Source organism: Tachypleus tridentatus, chromosome 6 (assembly GCF_004210375.1).
Source record: "Tachypleus tridentatus isolate NWPU-2018 chromosome 6, ASM421037v1, whole genome shotgun sequence".
Classification (NCBI taxonomy): Eukaryota; Metazoa; Arthropoda; class Merostomata; order Xiphosura; family Limulidae; genus Tachypleus; species Tachypleus tridentatus.
Window position 1 is genome coordinate 121354360 of NC_134830.1, and position 24625 is coordinate 121378984.

The 24625-nt window shown below is 34.1% G+C and overlaps 1 protein-coding gene across 2 annotated transcripts in view; it reads left to right on the forward strand.

Annotated features, from left to right (window-relative positions):
- LOC143253474 (uncharacterized) overlaps positions 1–24625 on the forward strand; it is a 39851-nt gene that overhangs the window by 1111 nt on the left and 14115 nt on the right. The window contains exons 2-9 of one of the 2 annotated variants that reach the window (XM_076507450.1): positions 1519–1692; positions 8847–8983; positions 10194–10378; positions 13193–13389; positions 13878–14062; positions 17975–18051; positions 19271–19385; positions 20357–20472. In XM_076507450.1, the coding sequence (XP_076363565.1) occupies positions 1519–1692; positions 8847–8983; positions 10194–10378; positions 13193–13389; positions 13878–14062; positions 17975–18051; positions 19271–19385; positions 20357–20472 (1186 nt within the window). The remainder of the gene's footprint in view (positions 1–1518; positions 1693–8846; positions 8984–10193; positions 10379–13192; positions 13390–13877; positions 14063–17974; positions 18052–19270; positions 19386–20356; positions 20473–24625) is intronic. The other variant, XM_076507452.1, reaches the window with a different exon arrangement.

A 24625-nucleotide genomic window follows, 5' to 3' on the forward strand; every position in this document is an offset into this window, starting at 1 on the left:
TTCCTTCACCTATGTCATTGACATAAATAAAAACAAAACAAAGTTCCTAACACTCTCTGAGGTACACCATTTGTGACATTAATCTAGTTTAATTGAATTCTGTTTGCAATAACCCTCTGCTTTTTTTTATCTAGCCACGTTTTTATCCAATGATCTAATTTATGTCCCTACACCTATAGGGATAAGTTATTAAGACTTTTATGTGGACTTTAATTAAAGATTGAAGAAAAAAGTAGAATTTAATCACTACTGATTTTGACTTTTTTTTTTTTTTTGTTGACCTTTCTTTGTACACTGTCACTGTAGAGTTTCTCTTCAAAGTTCAGTTTTGTCTGTAACAGATTCCAAACAAAAGTCTTTCTCTATGCTTTCTAATAAAAAACACAAGTAGGTTAATTCTTTTAGTTATTAGCTTTGACATTTCTATCTTCAACAGCTTATAACTTATACTTTGCATACAAAGTCACACCTTTTTTATTTTGTTCTATCCCTCTTATATATAACCTGTAACTTCTATTTCAAAGTGTAACTGTAAAAAATACAAGTTGCAACTACAAGTATGACTGAGTGTAAATCCTCCAGTGATTCAGTAGTAAACATGGTGAGCACAGCACAGATAGCATGTTGTTAGCTTTGTGCTCAATAATACACAAAATGTATATGTGTATTTGTTGTGTAATTGTTAAAACAGTATAAATAATTTAGTGTAGTATGTTGTTCCACATGTCATCTCGCACCGTGGTGTAGTAATGCACTCATGTGTAGTTATGGTCTGATAAATTTTGATATTTAACCAATTAATCTAAAAAGTTTGGAAAGGATAATACATTTATTATATGATATGATAATAAAAAATATTCAATATGGTCAATATGAAAAATATAGTTATTGTACCAAACAAAATGTTTTATAATTGTGTTTCATAGAAATCAGTGTAACTTATTAAATACGCTGCTCTTACATTTTTTACTCAAGAAAATTAAAATTATCTTTTTCAGGTTTGTATTCTTACTGTAAGCTAAGAATAGAATTAGATGAAATAAACATACTTACCAGTACAGCTAATTAAAGAAATATGAAAGCAAGAGTAGAGAATAGGAGATGAATTGAACACATGAAATTTGGTGGTTAACTTCATGCAATATCAAAGGCTTGCTGCATTATTAAACAATTAGCTATGTTTCTAATTGCATTTCTCTCTTGTTGCAATGTGGTGAATGGCTACTGGCAGTAATCCTTTGGTGTGTTTGAACAAAGGCTAACTTTGGTTTACTTAATGTTTAACTGTCTTGAAGCATCAGTTGTGTAATGCTTTGTTTCTCTTTATAAATCAGCTGACAGTAATGTGTTCTAAGCAGCTATTTTATTTAGTTTTTCAGCTTCTTACAAAATGTAAATAAGGAATAAATCAGATTTATTTTACAAATTTCTGGAACAATAGCTATAGTGGTCATTTTATTGATTTTATGTGTGTACTTTGTTAATTGTAATAGGAATTGGTGGTTTTGTTTTCTCTAGGAGCAGAATACCTTGGTTTTGATATAACGTCGTTGACTCTAATTGGTAGAAGCAGAAGTCCGACAGATGAGCTGCTAAGTAAATGGGGTATAAAAAATGGCACAATTAATCTTCTGTTTATGTTTCTTTCAAAAATGGATCATCAGAGAGCTATGTGTATTCTGAAACCTTGTGGTGAGTGTGTGTTCTCTTTATTGTGTGTAACAGTCATCAGCTCCTAGAACTTCCCAACAAAATTTTATCAGTAAATATATTTGAAGAACCATTGATTACTTGTAACTTCATGTTTTAATCTCTTATCTAAATTCATGCTTATATTTTTAATATATTTATTACCTTGTCTGTGTCTATTACCATTTACCTATTGTATTACTTCAACAAAATGTGCACCTTATATTTGATCTCCAAAAATTCTGGGTAAAATTGAAAGAAAACTACATGTACAGGAGTAATTGTGTCATGCTGCATTACAGTTGAATATAAATTTTTATGCATTTTTTTTTCCACATGAATCGACCTCATAACAAACATACACTGTTTGTTTTATTTCTGTGATTGATTTGGTGTAAAATATTCAAGATCCCAGTAGAACTAGCCAGTATCAAAATAAGGAATGTAAGGGTAATGTATATAGTTTATAATTCCACCATCATCCTTACATGATAATTAAAGTGGTGACAGTTTACTATAAGTATAATAAATGTAAATATTAGTTTAAGTTGATGGAACGTATGATTATACACAGTGGGCGATATTTTAACCCTTTTCGTGAGTTGCCTAAAATAACTTGTGTACCTTTTATATTTCAAAAAAAATATTTGTGTGGTCAGACCATTTTTCCCCATACTTTTAGGTATTTGCCCCAGTTTATTTGCATATTATCATATGTTACAATAGGAAATGGAAAAAAAAAAACTACTTTTTTTAACCTGAACCTCTCCCCCCCAAAAAAGGGGGATAATGTCCCAGTTTGTTTGTTGTTTTTTTGTGTCCATTAATTCTTGGATCTCCTGAAGACATTGGGATCAAGAGTATGAAAGAACATTGCTTTATAATACAGTTGGAGAACCAACAGAGTTAAAACATTAATTTATGTGTCTTGTATTAAAAATAAATATATATTTAAGTTAATGTTATAAATCTCATTAATGCATCATATTACTATAGTAGCATTAAAATATTTCTGTTATAATTATTTGTCATTATTTAATTTTTTAGTGACACAAATTCCACCTCATCTGTTTTTGCTGTTTTCCAGGTCTAGTAACACAAATTCCATCTTGCCTGTTTTTGCTGTTTTCCAGGTCTAGTAACACAAATTCCACCTCATCTGGTTTTGCTGTTTTCTAGGTCTAGTGACACAAATTTCACCACACCTGTTTTTGCTGTTTTCCAGGTCTAGTGACACAAATTCCACCATACCTGTTTTTACTGTTTTCCAGATCTAGTAACACAAATTCCACCTTGCCTGTTTTTGCTGTTTTCCAGGTCTAGTAACACAAATTCCACCTCATCTGTTTTTGCTGTTTTCTAGGTCTAGTGACACAAATTCCACCTCACCTGTTTTTACTGTTTTCCAGGTCTAGTGACACAAATTTCACCATACCTGTTTTTACTGTTTTCCAGATCTAGTAACACAAATTGCACCTCACCTGTTTTTGCTGTTTTCCAGGTCTAGTGACACAAATTCCACCACACCTGTTTTTACTTTTTTCCAGGTCTTGTTGCCTCTCAGTGTGGATTCCTGTACGTGGTGAGAGGATCTCCCAGGGAAGGTCCTGTTCTTTCAATTTACCTCCCTTGGGATCTAAACATCCACCCACGTATTTCCTGTGCATGATGACCCATGAAGGGGAGGAGAGAATCCTTGTGGTTGAGGGGTTCAACTCTAACACACCACTTTGGCCTTGAATTCCTGTAGATGGGTGGCCTTGGGGTGGCCCCCTTGGGTCATTTGGCTGGTCTACTTGGGCTAGGGTCAACTAAGTACCAGTATTGGATGTTCTCAGCAGGTTTTGTGGACTTTGTATCTGATGCTGGTGTTTAGATATAGTACTCACGAAACCCTGGCATTGCTGCAGTGTTCTTGTTTGACATTGTAGTGCATTCCCTCGTAGGGCTTCATGGTGGGTGGGGTCAATGGGCACTGAAATATTCCATTTTATTATGAATACTCCAATTAAAAATCTTAATAAAATAGTGAAAAAACAGTCTATAGGTAAACAACCATGTCTTGAAGATTCTGAGCAACAATTCTTACCATCTGTACCACCTGTTGTACCTCATTTTCTTATATTGCACTCACTTTCAGACAAACCTTTAGGGCAAATGCCTCCCTTTTTCATTCAGATGGGACTACAGGGACTTGCTGGTGCTCCGAAGTCAGTAAAGAAGCTTCGATCTGGTGACATATTGGTGGAAACATCCACATCTCAACACATTGAACTCCTCTTGCATTTAGAGGCAATTGGGGATATACCTATTGAGGTTACACCTCATGCTGCTTTGAATTCATCACCAGGAATTATTGTTGAGAGGGTTTTGATGAACATCCCTGAGTTAGAGATTCTTGCTGGTTTCTCCACGCAAGGAGTTTCTGCAGTGAGGCATATCTCCAGTAGCAAAGATGTAATTATGATGCTGACCAGTATCTTCATTCTGACATTTACATCACCACATCCACCTGCCATTGTCAAGGCAGATTATCTTAATTGCAGGGTACAGCCCTACATTACAAACCCTCTCTGATGTTTTGAGTATCAGCGGTTTGGTCACTTGAAGACGTCATGTCGTGGTTCCTTGACATGTGCTTGTTACAATGGCCAGGACCATGATGCCTATGAGTGTGAAACAGACCCTCGTTGTGTCAATTGCAATGGCTCTCACGCATCCTACTTTCATTATGATGTCGACCAGTATCTTCATTCTGACATTTACATCACCACATCCACCTGTCACCGTCAAGGCAGGTTATTTTAATTGTAGGGTACAGCCCAACATTACAAACCCTCTCTGATGTTTTGAGTATCAGCGGTTTGGTCACTTGAAGACGTCATGTCGTGGTTCCTTGACATGTGCTCGTTACAGTGGCCAGGACCATGATGCCTATGAGTGTGAAACAAACCCTCGTTGTGTCAATTGCAATGGCTCTCACGCATCCTACTTTCATTATGATGTCGACCAGTATCTTCATTCTGACATTTACATCACCACATCCACCTGTCACCGTCAAGGCAGGTTATCTTAATTGTAGGGTACAGCCCAACATTACAAACCCTCTCTGATGTTTTGAGTATCAGCGGTTTGGTCACTTGAAGACGTCATGTCGTGGTTCCTTGACATGTGCTCGTTACAGTGGCAAGGACCATGATGCCTATGAGTGTGAAACAGACCCTCGTTGTGTCAATTGCAATGGCTCTCACCCATCCTACTTTCATTATGATGCCGACCAGTATCTTCATTCTGACATTTACATCACCACATCCACCTGTCACCGTCAAGGCAGGTTATCTTAATTGTAGGGTACAGCCCAACATTACAAACCCTCTCTGATGTTTTGAGTATCAGCGGTTTGGTCACTTGAAGACGTCATGTCGTGGTTCCTTGACATGTGCTCGTTACAGTGGCAAGGACCATGATGCCAATGAGTGTGAAACAGACCATCATTGTGTCAATTGCAATGGCTCTCACCCATCCTACTTTCATTCTTGCCCTAAATGGTTGGAAGAAAAAGAGGTGCAGTGTTTGAAAACAATTAATTACATTACTTATCCTGAGGCTTAAAGTTGCTGTCCACCACTTCATCTCGGACGTATGCTGCTGCACTTCGTTCCACTACTTCAGTGGGAATGCAGACACATCACTCTGTGTCTCCAAAAGAATTGTTTTCAAAACAAATGAAAAGTCTTTTGACCTTTATGATTAAAAAAATTGGTGAATCAACTTCAACACCCCTATCTGTTCCTTACATACATTTCAACAAATCCCAAGATCCACTTCCTTTGGTTCCAGGTACAGACATTTCCTCAGATACATCTTCTTCCACTTCAAGATGCAAAACGATCATTTGTTCACATCCTCATTCACTGGAATCTTCCTCCAACAGCAAAGACCTGCCCGATCAAACCAGGGAAGGTTTCATGAAGGTCGATAGACCTCCCTCGAATAAAGACAAAAAAAAAAGACGTAGTCGTAAACAGAAGGTTTCTCCACTTATTTTGTCTACACATAAATAAAAATGGCCACCTTGATACAATGGAACTGTTGAGGTTTATGTTCTAATCTAGATGACATCAAAACACTGATTGCATCCTACCATCCTGAATGTCTTTCCATACAGAAAACATTTCTGAAACCTGCCGATACAGTCACCTTTCAGCAGTTTTCTTTGTACAGAAATGACAGGCTGTGTGTTGGACGAGTGCATGGAGGAGTGATACCATTGGTTGATCAGCATGTGCCCACTCTGTCTTTGACACTTGACACAACCTTGAAGGCCGTAGTCGTCCGTGTTTCCTTGGGTCATCACTGTTTGTTCTCTCTACCTATTGCCTGTAGAGACCTATGGTCAATCAGACCTTGATACTTTCATTGAACAGTTGCCATCTCTCTTTTTAATCCTGGGGGACTTTAATGGATATCATCCCTTCCTTCCTTAACAAAGCATTTCACCTGGGGTTGTGTTTTCCTTCCTCGGTGAGCCATACTTTGTGAGAACAGAGGATCTGCCATTGTTCCTTTTGGCCTTTGTATCCAGGCACAGTTGGATGAATTGGGTCTGTCTTTGGATAACATTGCTGTATCTACTGGTCAGCCCATCCCACCATGGCTTCTTGCAGTCCTCAAATGTGACCTATCTCTCAGTCATCTGAGAAAAGCAGACACTTCCAATTGGAAATACTGTGTTATTCACTGAATATCTTTCGAATCATCTTTCCATTCCTATTTATACAAATGGTTTGAAATCAGGTGACTGTGTGGGCTCTGCCATGGCTTGTTGTGGTTCAGTGGTTGTGCGCAGGATCCCCTCTACAGCTTCTTTGTTCACTGCTGAATTTCATGCCATTTCTCATGCTCTGGATTACATAGAAGCTAAGCAGTACTCACTATTTATACTGACTTGCTTAGTTCTCCACTGGCCCTGGGATGGCTTCGTGTTAGTTCACACCCTGTTCTCTCTGATATTCAAAACTGACTGGCCCATTTCTCTTTAACACCTACTTCTGTCCAGTTTTTCTGGATACCAATCTATATTGATACTTGCTGGAATGAGCTCGCCGACACTGCAGCTATATCTATCTACTCTGGCACTATCACTGCTGTGCCTGTTCCATACATGGACTATGGTCCTGTATTCAAGGCTTCGTACTGTGCCAGTTGGCAGTTGATTTGGAGTGTGCAATGGGAAAACAAGCTTTTTCAAATAAAACCCTATATTGGACTTTGGCCATCTTGCTTCCATAAGTATTGGAAAGAGAAAGTTGTTCTAACTAGATTATGCATTAGTCACAGATTTTAACTCATTGTTTTCTTTTATCTGGAACTGATGCACAAGTGTGTAGTTTGTGTAACACTCAGATGACAATAAGCCGCATTTTACTATCTTGCTGTCATTACGACTCTCAACGACGGCACCATTTTAAACATGTTCTGTCCCAAGGTTTGTCCATACTGTTAGACAGTGTTAATACTGATGGTGACACTATCCACCTTGTAAATGTTTTTAGTTTTTTAAAGGCCATTACTCTTTTTAATGCCATTTAAGTTATTTTAATATATACATTAGACAGTTTTTAATGTGATTTCCTTTTAAGAATCACAGTCCATCTAGTTCTATTTGAAATTAGAAAATTGCTGTAATGTCAAAATACTCGAAACCAGGACTGAAAATTCCAACTTCAGGTGACTAACCCTGCTGTTTGAACTACCCATTAGTCATCTTGGTGAGGTATTATTAAAATTTTGCTGCAAGTCTTTTAAAACTTTTATTACTTTTTGAAAATGGCCATAACTTCAAATAACTCTGACCCAGGACTGGAAAAGCCAACTTCAGGTGACTGATGGTGGTTTTTGAACTTACCTGTTAGCCTTTCTAGCGAGTTATGATAATTACACTTGTGCTACAGAAAGTCCTCTACCACTTGTATTACTGTAGTTTTTCTCTTAATGCTGTAGACTAGATGTAAACATTGGTTTTATGCTTTTTCTTTTTAACTTTGTTTTGTTTTACCTTAATTTCCTTTAATTTTAACTTTTTATCAGATGTTCAGCACAGATAACCTGACTGCTTTGTGCCATGAAACACCAAATCAACCAACCAACAAGGTCTTGTGATACAAGTTCCACCTCACCTATTTTGGATGTTTTCCAGGTCTAGTTAATACAAATTCCACTTCATCTGTTTTTTACCTGTTTTTTGCTGTTCCACCATGCCTGTTTTTTTGCTGTTTTTCAGGTCCCGTGACACAAGTTCCACCATGCCTGTTTTTGCTATTTTCTGGGTCTGGTGACAGAAATTCCACCTTCCCTGTTTTTAAGGTTTTTCAGGTCTAGTGACACAATTCCACCTCATTTTCCAGGTCTAGTAACACAAATTCCACCTCACCTGTTTTTGCTGTTTTCCAAGTCTAGTAACACAAATTCCACCTCACCTGTTTTTGCTGTTTTCCAAGTCTAGTAACACAAATTCCATCTCACCTGTTTTTGCTGTTTTCCAAGTCTAGTAACAAAAATTCCACCTCACCTGTTTTTGCTGATTTTCAGGTCAAGTGACACAAATTCCACCTCACCTATTTTTGTTGTTTTTCAGGTCTAGTGATACAAATTGCACCTCACCTCTTTTACTGTTTCCCAGGTCTGGTGACACAAATTCCACCTCATAAGTAGATTATATAGTAACCAATATATTACATAACTAGATTGCGGGGTGACCAATATAATATATAATTAGATTGTATAGTGACCTGTGTATTGTATAACTAGATTGTATTGTTTTTGCTGTTTTCCAGATTTAGTAACACAAATTCAACCTCACCTGTTTTTGCTGTTTTCCAGGTCTAGTGACACAAATTCCACTTTAGTTGTTTTTGCTGTTTTCCAGGTCTGGTGACAGAAATTCCATCTCACCTCATCTGTTTTTGCTGTTTTCTATGTTTAGTTACAGAAATTTCACTTCACCTGTTTGTGCTATCTACCAGATCTAGTTACACAGATTCCATTTCACCTGTTTTTGTTGTCTACCAGATCTAATTACACAGGTTACGCCTAGTTTGTTTTGGTTGTAATCATCATTTAACAATCAAGTTATGATCTTGTTTCTATTTTTCTAGTTGATCCCAAGTACCACTGTTTTATAAGGAGTAGTTTTCCTGTAACGACCAAAATGGCAGCTTGTGGTGGAAATGAAAATGAGAGGAATATATCTAGATTTCCATTTAGTCAGAATTTCACTGCTTCAGATTCTCAGGTTTGTTTAAAGTGTCTAATATATGTTCATTTTAATATAATGTGTATGTATTTTTGGGAGAAGTTCTTACTAACTAGTGTATGATAAAGTCTCTTCCAAGCTTTGGATCCCAGCTTCAAGCCATACAAAGAAGTTGGCTGTTATATTGAATTATACAGTCTGTCTCTTGTGGCACTGCTGTATAGTTAACTCAAAGAGGTCATCTAGGACATCTTAGTTACAACAAGGAAGTTGACTAAGAAAGGCTTTTGGCACTTCCACAAAAGTAAAATAATTTTTGTAGATATGTTACTATATGAGTGTATGTCTAATACTATTTCATTGCAAAATAGATGATTAATTACTTTTAGGTAGTTTGTGAAGAATCCCACGTTCTGACAACATTTGTTTCTTTAACGTGTGATAGTTTTTATGTGCCTTACATTTCGAAGTAACTTGTAGTTCCATGAACCTTTTACCAAAAACTGCTTTTTGCTAATGCTTTTTCAAAGACAGTTAGTTAGGAAAACATACAAATTAGATGATGTGTTTAACTGATAATGAGTTGGAAGGATTTTGCTAAAGGACAGTGTTTTGATGAATAGAATGTGAAGATCACTAAGTTCTGAAGATGGTGGCTGTTGTCTGCTTCATTTTTGGCCATTGCCACCAAAAACTTTTTCAACTAAATTGTATTAAATGACACTTGGTAGCAGTATTTGTAATTTAGAAGTTATTCATTGAGTTTTAGGATGTGTAACACTTGTGGGGGGCATAATGTTTTAGTAGTAATTGTATTAATATGTATGTGATACAGCATCTGAAAAAGTCATAGTTTCCATCACATTGTTCTTAACTGCCCACTGTGAGTTAATAATATAATAAATTAAACCTTGCTTCATGTAAATTGCTATCTACAAGACGTTTTTGCTCGTTACAGAGTTTGTAATGCTCTTTAGGTTACTTGAGACCTGTAATGGACCAGTGAAGAATGGTGTGATTTAAATTATAATCCATTTTATCGTATTATCTTCACAGCATTTGATGTTTGTGTGTTGTTTTTGTTAAGAAAACTAAAGGCTTGTAAATGGTTTGAAGTTTGGAAATTATATCTGTATAAGAACCACTGATTATATTCATTATTGATAAAAAGTCGTGAAATTCTCTGTTCAGTTTACTGATCCAAGCCTTTATTAACAACTTTATTAAAACTTGTTTTTGTGCCATCTAGACCCAGAGTCAACCTTCTCCTAGTTCTACCAAGAGTTCCTGTTTTAATGCAGACAAGAGTGTTTATGGACATGCTAAGTGCACTGTTGATCCAAACAATTTAAACTATCCCAAAGTGGAAGATACACAAAATAAAGGTTCCATTTTTCCAAATAAATCTACAAATGTTGATCCACCATGTAAATGGTATGTTAAAATGTTTTGTAAATTAATTTTTAAGATTGGAATTCTAGTTGTTAAGTGTTTCAGAGTAACATTGTTAGTGACTTAAGAGTGCAGTGAGTTATTAGAAGATACACTGGAGCCTATTATAATTGGGTCCATACTGAGAGACTATTATAATGAGGTATTTTCAATAGTGGCAGGCTAATTTCAGAATTGCAGATAAAATGATCAAAGATCCTCAGAAATGGATAACTTTTAATATAAATTTTGAGTGCAAGACAGGTTTGTGCCTTAAAACTATTTCCAGGACCTTGGTGTAGTGTGCAGAGGAAGGTAAATCCTAAACTTGGAGGAAACGTAAGTCTATGGAAGGGTTCTACAGTGAAGTTTGAATTACTACAGTGGTAGGATGAAGGACTAATAGATTAAGTAAACTATCTTTATAAATTTCTTCAATTATCTTCTATACCATAATGTGGCTTTTTTCTGTGAGTCTGTCTGCCTATGACGAAAAATTGTCCAACTTCTCAACCTTTGATTATCATTAAACTTTCAGAGATTCTTGGGTATGTCACAGAAGGATTCTGTAACCCTTTAATTCATTAATTTTTTACATTTCTATGGCAGATGGGATTTTGTTGATATGTCATAAATCTGCCATGCCTGAACCAATTTCTTGACATTCCTCAGTTCAAGATGGATGTTCAGATGTTTACCTCAATCTGAGACAGTTGTTGTTTCTTATGTTGTCAATGATTAAGATGGATATTTGGTATACTTTTTCTGTATGCCCTGGTATGTTAGTCTACCTCTTACTTTCCCTGCTTTGCTTATGAAAATTGGATTTTTCAGTTCTTGTCCCTTCAGGTTAGGCATGGCCTGCTTTTTCCAGTCTTGTCATGAGAGCATTACCAAAGGAGATACATTAATTTCTGTTATTGTGTGGACTGATGCTTATTCCATCTAAAGAAGCCTCTTAACCAGTGACCTCCTCTTCCTTCTCTGGGAGGAATTTCTGGTTGAGATCTACAAGTTGATCTTAACCCTCACTCACTATTTGATTCACTAAAGAGTTCTTTTCCCCCAGGATATAGGGACAATTCAGTTGCATTTTTTACTTCTTTGAGACAAAGAGCCTTTGATTACCAAAGCTAGTCAACATCCCTCATTCAGTCTTACACAACACTGGGCATCCCTCATTCAGTCTTTACAACACTGGATATCCTTCATTCAGTCTTAAACAACAGTCAACATCCCTCATTCAGTCTTAAACAACACTTGACACCCCTCATTCAGTCTCAAACAACACTGAGCATCCCTTATTCAGTCTTACACAACATTGAGCATCCCTCATTCAGTTTTACATAACACTTGACATCCCTCAGTCAGTCTCACACCAACATTGGGCATCCCTCATTCAGTCTTAAACAACACTGAGCGTCTCTCATTCGGTCTTACACAACATTGAGCATCCCTCATTCAGTTTTACATAACACTTGACATCCCTCAGTCAGTCTCACACCAACATTGGGCATCCCTCATTCAGTCTTAAACAACACTTGACACCCCTCAGTCAGTCTCACACCAACATTGGGCATCCCTCATTCAGTCTTAAACAACACTTGACACCCCTCATTCAGTCTTAAACAACACTGAGCGTCCCTCATTCAGTCTTACACAACCATCCTTCAGTCTCACACAACATTGGGCATCCCTCGTTCAGTCTCACACAACATTGGGCATCCCTCGTTCAGTCTCACACAACATTGGGCATCCCTCGTTCAGTCTCACACAACATTGGGCATCCTTCATTCAGTCTTAAACAACAGTCAACATCCCTCGTTCAGTTTTACATAACACTTGAAATCCCTCATTCATTCTTCACAACACTGGACATTCTTCATTCAGTCTTACACAACACTTGGCATCCTTCATTCAGTCTTACACATCACTGGACATTTCTCATTCACTCCTAAACAACAATCAACATCCTTTGTTCAGTTTCATACAATACTGGGCATCCTTCATTCAGTCTTACACAACACTGGATCTTGTCAGGACATACATCTGTTCAACAATGCTTCACATTCTTGATTTGGGAGGGTGATAAAGTTCTAGACACCTAGACCCTGTTGATGTTAGAGTTTCCAGATGAGCAATGCCTTCATTGTTGTCATCATCAGTTTCATCTGTCTGGTAACCTGTGATGTCTTGTATTACAGAAATGAACAGGTGTTCACTTGATTGTGTGCCCACTGCTTTCTACAACTGGATTGTTTGTTTCTTGGTCCACTATGATCACATTGTACAATCTTACATTCTTCCAACATACTCAGCACTCTAACATCACTCAAAAGGCTCTAAATACAACAATGTTTTCTTCTGTTGGATGAAGAGTATTTCTTACTTTGAATGTTTACAGTCTCCATCTGAGTGATGCCTCATTATGGTACTTATCCCCCCCCCCCCCATCAGCCTTATTTAAATGCTATCGCTCATGATGGATATTGTTCTGTAGTCTAGTTATTATTACATTGTAGTCTGGAATGAAGAGGGGTGCTTCATTCAAGATTTTTGTAGGTGCACAACTCTTCGTGGCAGTGGCACTAAGTCATCATTCTTTTTCTGTGCAGAGAAGGAAGTAACTGTCTGAAATACATTTTCAGATAAGAAAATATACTTTAGTCCTGCATGTGTCAAATGAAAATTTAAAAAAAGAATTGTATACAATATCAGAAAAATAAACATGCTATTTGTTTTTTGAGGATTTATAATTTTTTGAAGACATGCTTAAATGTTTGTGTGTAGTAACTAATTTGAGTTGTATTTTGATAGGCTTGCTGACCAGGAATTGTCTTCATTTTTTAAGACTAATATTAGTAGCAGTGATATTGTTGATGAACATTCTCTCTCGGACAATTGTGAATCAGACATCTCATGCAATGCAGCCAAGAACTTCCTGGATGTGAAAAAATTGGAAAAATCTTTGGCTGTAATTGCTGAAGAAAAAACTAAGAATACTGGAAAAGGGGGTGAGAAGAAAGTTTATTATACTTAAACTAAGTGATATCTTTTCTGGTATGTTCATTTTATCACGAGTACGAGTTACCTGTGCTCGAAGTGAGGATTTAGAATGAGGGGTATACTAGTGCATGAAATGGTGATAGTATTTTTCATTATTTGGAATCCTTAATCAAGATACACAAGAAGTTAGGTACTGAAAATGATGAATTAGAGAAATGGAGGTATGTGTACCTCTGTGTTACTCTCTCTTTTGAGCACTGCTTGGTATTACTGGTCATTTCTTGCTAATTAGTATACCGTAATCAGGGCATACGTGGTACTGCTAGTAGTTATATGCTAGACAGGGTTACATCAGCTACTGTGTACATGTATGGTTCTTACATAGACCACGTAATAGAGTGCTACTTGTTTAACAGTTATTTTTTTTCCAGGGATATTTATGCAGCCAGGTACATTTCAGACTGATAATTATTTTATTTTATTGTATATTTATTAGGTGCAAATGGATGCAATTTAAATAATTTAGAGGAAGGTCTGCAGATATTGAAAATTCCTTACAAGGACCTACTCTGTTCCACAGATGAATTTAGCCAAAGTTGTATATTAGGACGAGGTGGTTTTGGAGTAGTTTACAAAGGGGATTGGAAAGGGAATATTGTGGCTGTGAAAAGACTGATAGCTGTATGTAATATTTAATTAAAATTTAATGAAATAAGTAACTTTTGTTTTCAAATTTTCCATATGTAATCTTAGTTTTTCTTTAGGATGCAAGAGACACTAAGGTTTTATCTTATATCTGTTTCTCTTAGAATTATGATGTTTAATTAACAAAGCTTGAGAGATGCTAAACATAACTTTAAATAAAAATGTACCATATTGAACGTAATTACATTTTATTATGCTACATGTCCACCAACCTGGGTAAACTGTTATCTGTAATAGGTAACAGGGTATGTTCTTCTTATTTTAAATTCATCAGGTTTCATTTGTTAAAGAGTTAAGTACTTATTCTAAACAAAAACAGTTTATCTTTTCAGACATGAGTTCTTACATTTATGTTAAGTAATTTATTTTGTGATTCAAATTGTTCCATTATATTCTGTTGTTTATTAAATGGTTTGCACCTGTAGAAGACATACATAATTTAGCTGAATGCATGTGCATTAAAAACCCGGGTGATAGTCGAAATAAATTACAAACAGTATATTGTATTAAGTCTTGGTGTATAATTAGTCTAAATTATGTTCTTCTATTCATAAATAAAATAGGTAATAAAACATTTCTCTTGTGGATCTCTCAAAAAAAGTCCCCTGCTAGTCTACAGATTTATAATGCTAAAATCAGGGGTTTGATTCCCCTCGTGGACTCAGCAGATAGCTCGATATGGCTTTACTTTTAGAAATCACCCACACACTGTCAAAAATGATGTATACAACTACTTTACAGACTTTAAGAAACAGTCTATCATATAACACAAAAATAGGTTTATCTTCATTTTATTAGTGAATGTAGAAGGTTAAAACTGGTAGTAAACTTTGTTCTGTTCAAGTCTTACAATAAGAAACAAAAAGGTAGTAATTGAAGTATTACAGAACTTCAGAAATGAAGTAATAGAACTTAAACAGAGAGAAACTAAGTATGTGGGAAAAAAAACTTCATTTGGTCAGAGAAAAAACTGTATAGTTAATATCTTAATTCAATTTTCCTTGATGCAAGACATACACAATTACAACAAATAATAAAGTGTTAAAACAAGTCAGTTTTTATTAAATTAATATTATTACTGAAAAGTATGAATCTGTTGATGTGACTGTACTACATTACATATCTTGTTTTATGTTTCCATTCTTCTATGGTCACTAGTATTATTAATACCTGAACCCATAAAGCATAGTTTCAGTTATTTTTTCCCTATCTGTTAATTTGGTGCAAAGAGGCTGTTTATTCACATTTCACAAAAGAAAGTACTTGTTTATTTTGTTTAGAGATTATAAATGTGTCATATTTATTCTATTTAAAAAGAGATGGTTTACTTAGTGGCAGATTTGGTGTTTCAAAATGACATCTTAAAATACTTGTTTTGAATTTTGACACTAAAAATTATCTTTCTGTTTAATTATTGTATTTATGATCAAACAGATGTCATTGCTATTGACTCAGAATAAGCTATTCCACAAGCTAATTTGTTTTTATTTTATCATGAAAAATTATTGCTGATTAATTAAGCCAAGAGCTGTAAACGTGTTGGATGTCAGAGGTAACTTAATATGACACATTTATAATCTCTAAACAAAATAAACAAGTACTTTCTTTTGTGAAATGTGAATAAACAGCCTCTTTGCACCAAATTAACAGATAGGGAAAAAATAACTGAAACTATGCTTTATGGGTTCAGATATTAATAATACTAGTGACCATAGAAGAATGGAAACATAAAACAACATATGTAATGTAGTACAGTCGCATCAACAGATTCATACTTTTCAGTAATAATATTAATTTAATAAAAATTGTTTTATAGATATTACCACGTTGCTCATAATTGTTAGTATTTCCATAAAGAAATGTAACATAAAAAAAATATAATGTGCAAAAACATTTTGTTTCAAAATGAAGTCTGAAGACAAAGGCAGAAAACTTTCAAAACGTTGTTGTAGATGATTGTCTAGTGACCAATATAATATGTAAGTAGATTGTACGGTGACCAGTATATTACATAAGCAGATTGTACGGTGACCAGTATATTACATACATTGATTGTATAGTGACCAATATAATACACAAGTCGATCATATAATGATCAGTATAATACATAACTAGATTCTAGTGACCAATATAATATATAAGTAGATTTTATAGTGGCCAATATAATACACAAGTAGATTTTATAGTGGCCAATATAATACACAAGTAGATTGTATAGTGACCAATATAATACACAAGTAGATTTTATTGTGGCTAATATAATACACAAGTAGATTGTATAGTGGCCAATATATTACATAACTAGAATGTATAGTGGCCAGTATAAAACGCAAGTAGATTGTATAGTGGCCAATATAAAACGCAAGTAGATTGTATAATGGCCAATATAAAACGCAAGTAGATTGTATAGTGACCAATATAAAATGCAAATAGATTGCATAGTGGCCAATATAAAACACAAGTAGATTGTAGAGTGACCAATATAATATGTAACTAAATTGTACAGTGACCAATATAATATGTAACTAAATTGTACAGTGACCAATATAATATGTAACTAAATTATACAGTGACCAATATAATATGTAACTAGATTGTATAGTGACCAATATAATATATAACTAGATTGTACAGTGACCAATATAATATATAATTAGATTGTATAGTGATCTATGTATTACACAAGTAGATTGTACAGTGACCAATATAATACACAAGTAGATTGTATGGTGTCTAATATAATACACAAGTATATTGTATTGTGACCATGATATTACAAAAGTTGATTCTATAGTGACCATTGTAATACATGTGCAGATTGTATAGTGACCAATATAATACACAAGTAGATCATATAATGATCAATATAATACATAACTAGATTCTAGTGACCAATATAATACACAAGTAGATTGTACCGTGGCCAATATAAAATGCAAGTAGATTGTATAGTGGCCAATATAAAATGCAAGTAGATTGTATAGTGGCCAATATAAAATGCAAGTAGATTGTAGAGTGACCAATATAATATGTAACTAGATTGTACAGTGGCCAATATAATATGTAACTAGATTGTACAGTGGCCAATATAATATGTAACTAGATTGTATAGTGGCCAGTATAATATGTAACTAAATTGTACATTGACCAATATAATATGTAAATAGATTGTATAGTGTCTAATATAATATATAACTAGATTGTATAGTGACCAATATAATATATAACTAGATTGTACAGTGACCAATATAATATATAATTATATTGTATAGTGATCTATATATTACACAAGTAGATTGTATAGTGTCCAATATAAAATGTAAGTAGATTGTATAGTGTCCAATATAAAATGTAAGTAGATTGTATAGTGGCCACTATAAAACTTAAGTAGCTTGTTTAGTGGCCACTATAAAACATAACTAGATTGTATAGTGGCCAATAACATTATGTTACTAGATTGTATAGTGGCCAATATATTACATAACTAGATTGTATAGTGACTAATATAATACATAAGTAGATTGTGTAGTGACCAATATGTTATGTACATAGATTGTATCGTGACCAATTTATTAGATAAGTAGATTGTATAATTCCTAATATAATTCTACCAGTATTTCTTCAAGTGGCAGTTTCTTCCTGTTTCACCATCAAGGTTACTTTTGTTTAACTTTGAATTTTGACACAAGTTACTAAATGAGAAATTTGACAGTATTGAGTATAAGTCACTTTATACAATATGTTAAAAGGCTGTAACGAAGATCAAGGGTATGTTGGTTTCAGACTTTAAATGTGCTAAGGTTGTGTGTGTGCTCATATTATTTAAAAGTTTTGTAAAAAGAAAAACATTAATTGTATATATTTTAATTTTAATATGTATTTACTTAGAGAGGTGGTCATGACAGTGTTTCCCAACAACAAGTTAGCTTAAAGCAGTCATTGAATGAGATGAAAATATTGTACAGGTGGGTTGAAATGTCTAACATATTTATTATCTGCTTTTTTATCTGTTTATATTGTGTAAAAACAAACTTATTTTCATGAAGACCTTTTGTTTATGTGTTAGAAAATTTTGTTTTATTTTGTCTTGGATGTTGTTTGATAGTTCATTGTATTTAGCATCAGATGTAGGAATTGTTCTATGTTATTTATTTTTGTTAATAGTTCAGCTGAAATAATTATGCAGTTATCTGTTTGCTAACAAAAACCTATTTGTTATGGTAACGAGTTTCAGTTCACACTTTAATGGAGAATAGATTTCATTTTCAAACAGTCATTAGGTAGTTAAATATTGTAGTTGAGGTGAGTTGGTATGTTCCAAATTTTATTATCTCAAGTGACTCAGTTGTATTCTGTTGACTTGTAGCACTAAACATTGGGTTTTGATATATGTAGTTGGTAGATAGTAGCTTTGTGCTTGATGAGAAACAAATTTGGATGAAAATAACATTAATAAGAGAATAGAGTAGAACAGTACATAACTGATGTGGGCTGAAACAGTCTTTTAACCAGTGAATGATTAATATAGTGTTAGGAAGTGATAGTTGGAATGATATTGGAATTTTATACTGAAAACATTTGATGGGCCAAAAAAGTTCTAATAATGTTCTATGTTAGAAAAATAGATACAAAACATACTTAAATGTGGTTAGAATATTGTGTGTTTCATTTATCATTCAACTGTGCAGAGTTTAAAACATTGACTGTGATAGGACAGCAGTAAGTTCACAGACTTACAATGCTAAAAAAATTAAAGATTTGAAATTCTGTTGGTGGCACAACTTATAGCCCACTGTAGCTCTGCTCTAAAACTAATGAATATTGACAGTATGTTTTAAAAGTTAATGATATGTAGTTTGAAGTATGTACTACATAAAAGCATCAAACAACATTTTCTGATTTTAGTTTTAAATTACATAATATAGTATTCATCACTAACAATTAATTTACCCAAACTTAATTTTGAAGTATAACTTACTAAGTATATGCTACTCTGAATCGAAGGCTAACTTGTTGTTTTCAGTGTTTGAGAATTTATTTTACATTTAGTAGGTTATTAACTAATACTTGTTTGTAGGAAATAAATTATTCATTAAATTTTTTCTTTATTTCAATAGTTATTAAAGTTTGAAGCTGTACAAAAAGATCACCTTTTTTTTTTTTTTTTTTTTTTTTACCAATTAGCCATAGAATAGATAACATTCTACCATTGTATGGAGTTAGCCTTGACGGACCAGAACCTTGTTTGGTCTACCAGTTTATGGCTAATGGATCTGTAGAAGATTGGTTATTATTAAGGGTGAGTAATGAACACAGACACCAAAGTTAAGCCTTTCTTGGTGTTAAATTTATTTAGAATATCATTTGTTATTTGAGGTTAGAATCAGTGTTGTGAAAAATTAATTGGTTGGGTCTATTACGTTTGGATAATGTAAAAAGATATGACTGTTATAGAGGTAAAAATAAATTATTTTTAGTTTGTTTATTAGTTAAAGTAATCATGAGAGAAACTAACCAGGTGAAAGCTTATTTGAATTATACTTGAGATTAATTTGATGTGAAGGATTACTTAAGGGTTACATTACATGTCATTTGGACAGAACGGTTGACAAGGTTAGAGGGATAAATGTTTCATTAAGAATGTATCAATGTGTAGTATGAGCCTCTGTCTAAATGGTTTTTCAAGTTAATTGTAGTTAACTCAGAGCTTTTTCAACTTTTCTCTTACTTTAAAGGGCTTGAAATGTTCTGTGTTTTGTTTTAAAGATGAGTGGTACTAAAAACAGGTAATATCAACTATAAATGGGTATTATCAAAATGTATTGTTTAAGTTTAAAGGTTCAACAGTTCTGTAATTTTTGTTCATTAGTAAATTATTTCTCTTTAATATTTTAACATATACTGACAGGTTGTTATGGTGAGGAGTTCTGTAGTATTTACTGACATTATCCTGGTGAGGAGGGCTGTAACATACACTGATAGGTTGTTATGGTGTGAAGTGGTGCCATGAAAATTGACAAGCTATTTATATGAACACAGCAGTATTTAGATAAATCAAAAGATATATTAGAGTGTATAGTTTCTTTTAAGAATTAAATATTTAGCTACTATTTTCATATGTGTATTTGACCTGGTTACAGCTACAGTATTGGCAGTTCTGATATTAATTACTCTAATGTGTACATGTATTTGACCTGGTTACATCAGTTTCACAACTGAGTAATCTATATTTATGCATTCTCTGAGTTGGTAACTAAAAATGTTTAACAGAAGAATAATCCACCATTAACATGGATACAACGAGGCATCATCGCAGAAGGAACAGCCAGAGGACTGAATTATCTACACACCTCATCACCTATGTTGGTACATGGAGATATTAAGAGGTAAAACCATATTTTTATTTGCATGTGTTAATTAATTTTAAAAATTTTATTTCTAGTTACATTTCAGAAGCATTTGGATTTAATTTATTTTAGTTTTGTATATTAATTAGCTGAGATACATATAAAAGTACAGATGACTACTGGGGTTCAAACTTACCACAAGCTTGAAACTATCCATGAATATTAAATTACCCATGAAGTTTGTTTAATGCACTAAGAAAGATGTTACACATGGCTTCTGAAAATACTTGCCTTCTTTCACAGTTTAGCTTTGCTCCAACAAAGGTTTCTCTGTCCAATTAAGCATTATTGTGAATTATCCCACTATATTGTTTACAACTGTAAATAATCTTCTTGTTAATTCTTCTTATCCGTTTTTCTTGATAGCAGAAATTATGTGAATTCTGCATGTTTGTTTTCAGTGTTATTACTTTTTTTTGACATTTTCCTTAAGACACGCTCTAGTGGGTCTTGACTTTATTGTTTATTTTCCCTTAAAAAAACAAAGAGTGGACATGGAGTTGTCTGATGCTCCTCTTCTAACACCTCACAGGTCTTGTGTCACCCAGAGGATGCTGCTATGCCTTGTCTTCCTTGTTTATTGGATTAACATGCCATGGTTTTCCATCATCTGGAGAAACCTTATTTGTAATCTCAGAGGTTAAGTCTCTTCTTCCTTTTTAGTTCTTTGAATGGAATGCCACAGTTTGTTTTAAACAGTACCAGTTTTACAGAATTCACCTGTCAGTCTCAATAGTTTTGTACTTTTTTCCATTTTTACACTTATTGCTGAAACTTATCACAGATTTTTTTGAGCAATTTTTGGATGATCTTTGGCATTTATTGACTTCTACTTTGGCCATGTTATTGGCTTCTGTTTTCTCCTTGGTACCTTGGTTTGTTTGTTTTTTGGCTCTTCTGGAGAGAGATGCCTTGCTGGAGGGAGTTCACTTTCTTGCTTCAGTCTTTCGAGATCCCAGAGAATCTTCTTTTCTCAAACAGTCTGTTTTTGCTGGTATTCCCGATTCTGTGGAATTTCAAGTGAATGTGACCTGCCTCTCCTCTTCCCTTTGTACCTTAACTACTTGACTGCCTCCATGTGTAATGAATTTAATCCCTGATGAGTTATCTCATCCTAATGCAACCCTACCCATGGAATGGATGCTTCATTTTCAAGTTTTTTGTTGGATCTGCTGTCATCTGAGAATGTCTCAGATCAATGATTTTGCCACACACTGGAATGCTTAACTCCTATCCAAGATTGGATTAATCTTCATCTTTATGCATTGCTTTTAATTCATCTGTTATTAAAGGTTCTTCCACTAATTTTTTCCACATCCTGTGAAGTTCTTTTGATGACACTCTGTTGTCTGGTTCAGCTTTGGTTTCCACTCCTCCACTATCTTCAGGACTATCTAAATCTTTTCTAACCTCTCTGGTCTTTTGTCATCCTCAACTGAAAATTTGTCATCCAGCAACCAATATTCTTTGGCTTCATGCCTAACTTTTATGCAGTCCATCAAACAACTTCAGGGGTTACCTTCTTGGGTGGTGCCCTTATTAATATGATCCATTCAGTATTCTTCATTTTAGACTTATCAGTGGAAGTGATTTACTTATCATCAGTGGTCTCTCAGAAGTGGGTTTAACTTTTCTTGTCTCACTTAGTTGTGTAAGTCAGTTTCTGACGTGGTTATTTGACAAAGGTTTATTGCCAAGCATAAGGCTGATTTATCAAACACTCTTCCTTTTTTTAACAAATGAAAAGTTTGAGTCCACAGGTTTGTCATTAGTGCTAAATTTATTTGTTACACTGTTACTTGATTTGTTAGTTATATTTCTACTTGATTTTTCCATGTTGTTACTTGATTTTTTAGTTATATTTCTACTTGATTTTCCATATTGTTACTTGATTTGTTAGTTATATTTCTACTTGTTTGTTACATTGTTACTTGATTTGTTAGTTATATTTCTACTTGTTTGTTACATTGTTACTTGATTTGTTAGTTATATTTTTACTTGATTTCCGACAGTGTAACTTAACTTGTTTGTTACATTGTTACTTGATTTGTTAGTGATATTTCTACTTGACTTCCTTCATTGTTACTTGTTTGTTACATTGTTAGTGATATTTCTACTTGATTTTCTACATTGTTACTTGACTTTTTGTTACATTGTTAGTTATATTTCTTCTTCTTTGCTACATTGTTAGTTATATTTCTGCTTGTTTCTTACATTGTTACTTGATTTGTTAGTGATATTTCTACTTGACTTCCTACATTGTTACTTGATTGTTTCACTTTTCACTGGGAAGGCATAGCTAGGTGGTTAGGGTACTTGACTCATAATCTGAGGGTTATTGGTTCGATTCTCTGTCACACCAAACATATTTGCTGTGGGTGTATTATAATGTGACGGTCAATCCTACTATTCATTGGTAAAAGAATAGCCCACGAAGTTGGCGGCAGGTGGTGATGACTAGCTGCCTTCCTCTATTTTACACTGCTAAATTATTGACAGCTGGAGCAGATAATACTTGTGTAGCTTTGTGCAAAATTAAAAAAAACAACTTTTCACTACACTTGAAACTCTATTCTCAAGACAGCTATTATGGTGTTAAAATTTTAATTAAAAGAAAGCATAGAACAACATTTCGACCTTAGGTCATCTTCAGGTTAACATCTTCAAGGCACTTTTCTTAGGACTAGAGTTTAAACGGAATGGGATTGTAGGGTCATTGCAGTTGGATGTTAGGTTATTAATTAGTATAGATGTAAAGATATTCCTTTACATTGGTTTAGTTTTTGTTTTAGTTGCTGTATAAGTAGGGATTCTTTGATTTTGCATCTGTTTATATTTGTTTCCCTTTTTAGTATTTGGATGTTTTCTATGGTTATGTTGTATTTATTTGATTTGCTGTGTTCAAAAACGGGTGAAGGTGTTTTTTGTGTTCTTTGAATCTGGTTTCCATTCTTCTGCTTGTTTCTCCAATATTGAAGTCGTGGCAGCTGTTGCATTGTATTTTATAAATTATGTTGGTGTTGTGTTTGTCAGTGTAGTTTTACATAGTATGGACTTTAGTTTTGTACCTGGTTTTGAATAAATTTGGTGTTTACTGGAATGTTGTGTTTTGTCACAAGTTTTTCCAAATGTTGGTTATTTTTTTGTAGACATTTGAAGTATATGGTATGCAGCAGTATAAGATTTTGTAGTTTATTGTATCTTGGGATTTATTACTTTTGATTTTGTTGTTGATATAGGTGTGTGTTTTCAATGGTTTTTTGAGGAAATTTTATTGATGTTGATGAAGTGTTGCTTTATTTTGTTGATATCTTTATTTTATCAGGTGAGCATAATTTTGTGGCTGTGTTTATTTGGTTTCTTAATGTGTTGAGTTTTGTTTCATGTGTTGAGTCCCAGGAAATGTATAATCCAGTGTGGATGGCTTTTCTGTGGATTTCTGTTTTGAATTGTGTATCAGTTCTAGTGATCTTGTGGTTAAGAAATGGTATTTGGTTAGTTTTTTTCCTGTTCAGAGGTGAACTTAATGCTGGGGTGTATCGAAGTTAATGTGATTGAAAAAACTAAGTGTGTGTTCTGTAGATGTGAATCCAGCAATTGTATCATCAACATACCTGTACCAGTGTAGTGATAGGTGTGAGGCTGAATTGATTGCTCGTGATTCAATTTGTGTTGTGAAATTGTTGGCTAGAACTGGTGACACAGGATTCCCCATACTTGGACTATTTATTTGTAGATAGTTTTGGTTATCGAACATAAAGTTAGTTTTGGTTGTAGAGAATTCTATAAGGGTTGATAATTGTTTGCTGGGGATGTGTATCAGTGGGTTGAGGTCTTAGATATAAAGTTCTAAGGCTATCTTGCAGGTTTCAGTTGTGGGGACATCTATGAAGAGGGAGAGGCTTTATGAATTAGTTGATTAAAAATATATTTAAAGTCAAAAGAGTCTTTGAAAAAGGAGCCAGCTGATGTTACATGTTTATAAAATGCCCACACTGTGTTTACTAAGGTTGTAGTTAAATGATTCATAGGTCGACATTATGAGTTGTAGTGGACAGTCAGGTTTGTGAGGTGCCATATAGTTGTGGTGTGAATGAGTCAGTCTTTTCTAGGTAAGAATAAATGTTTTCTG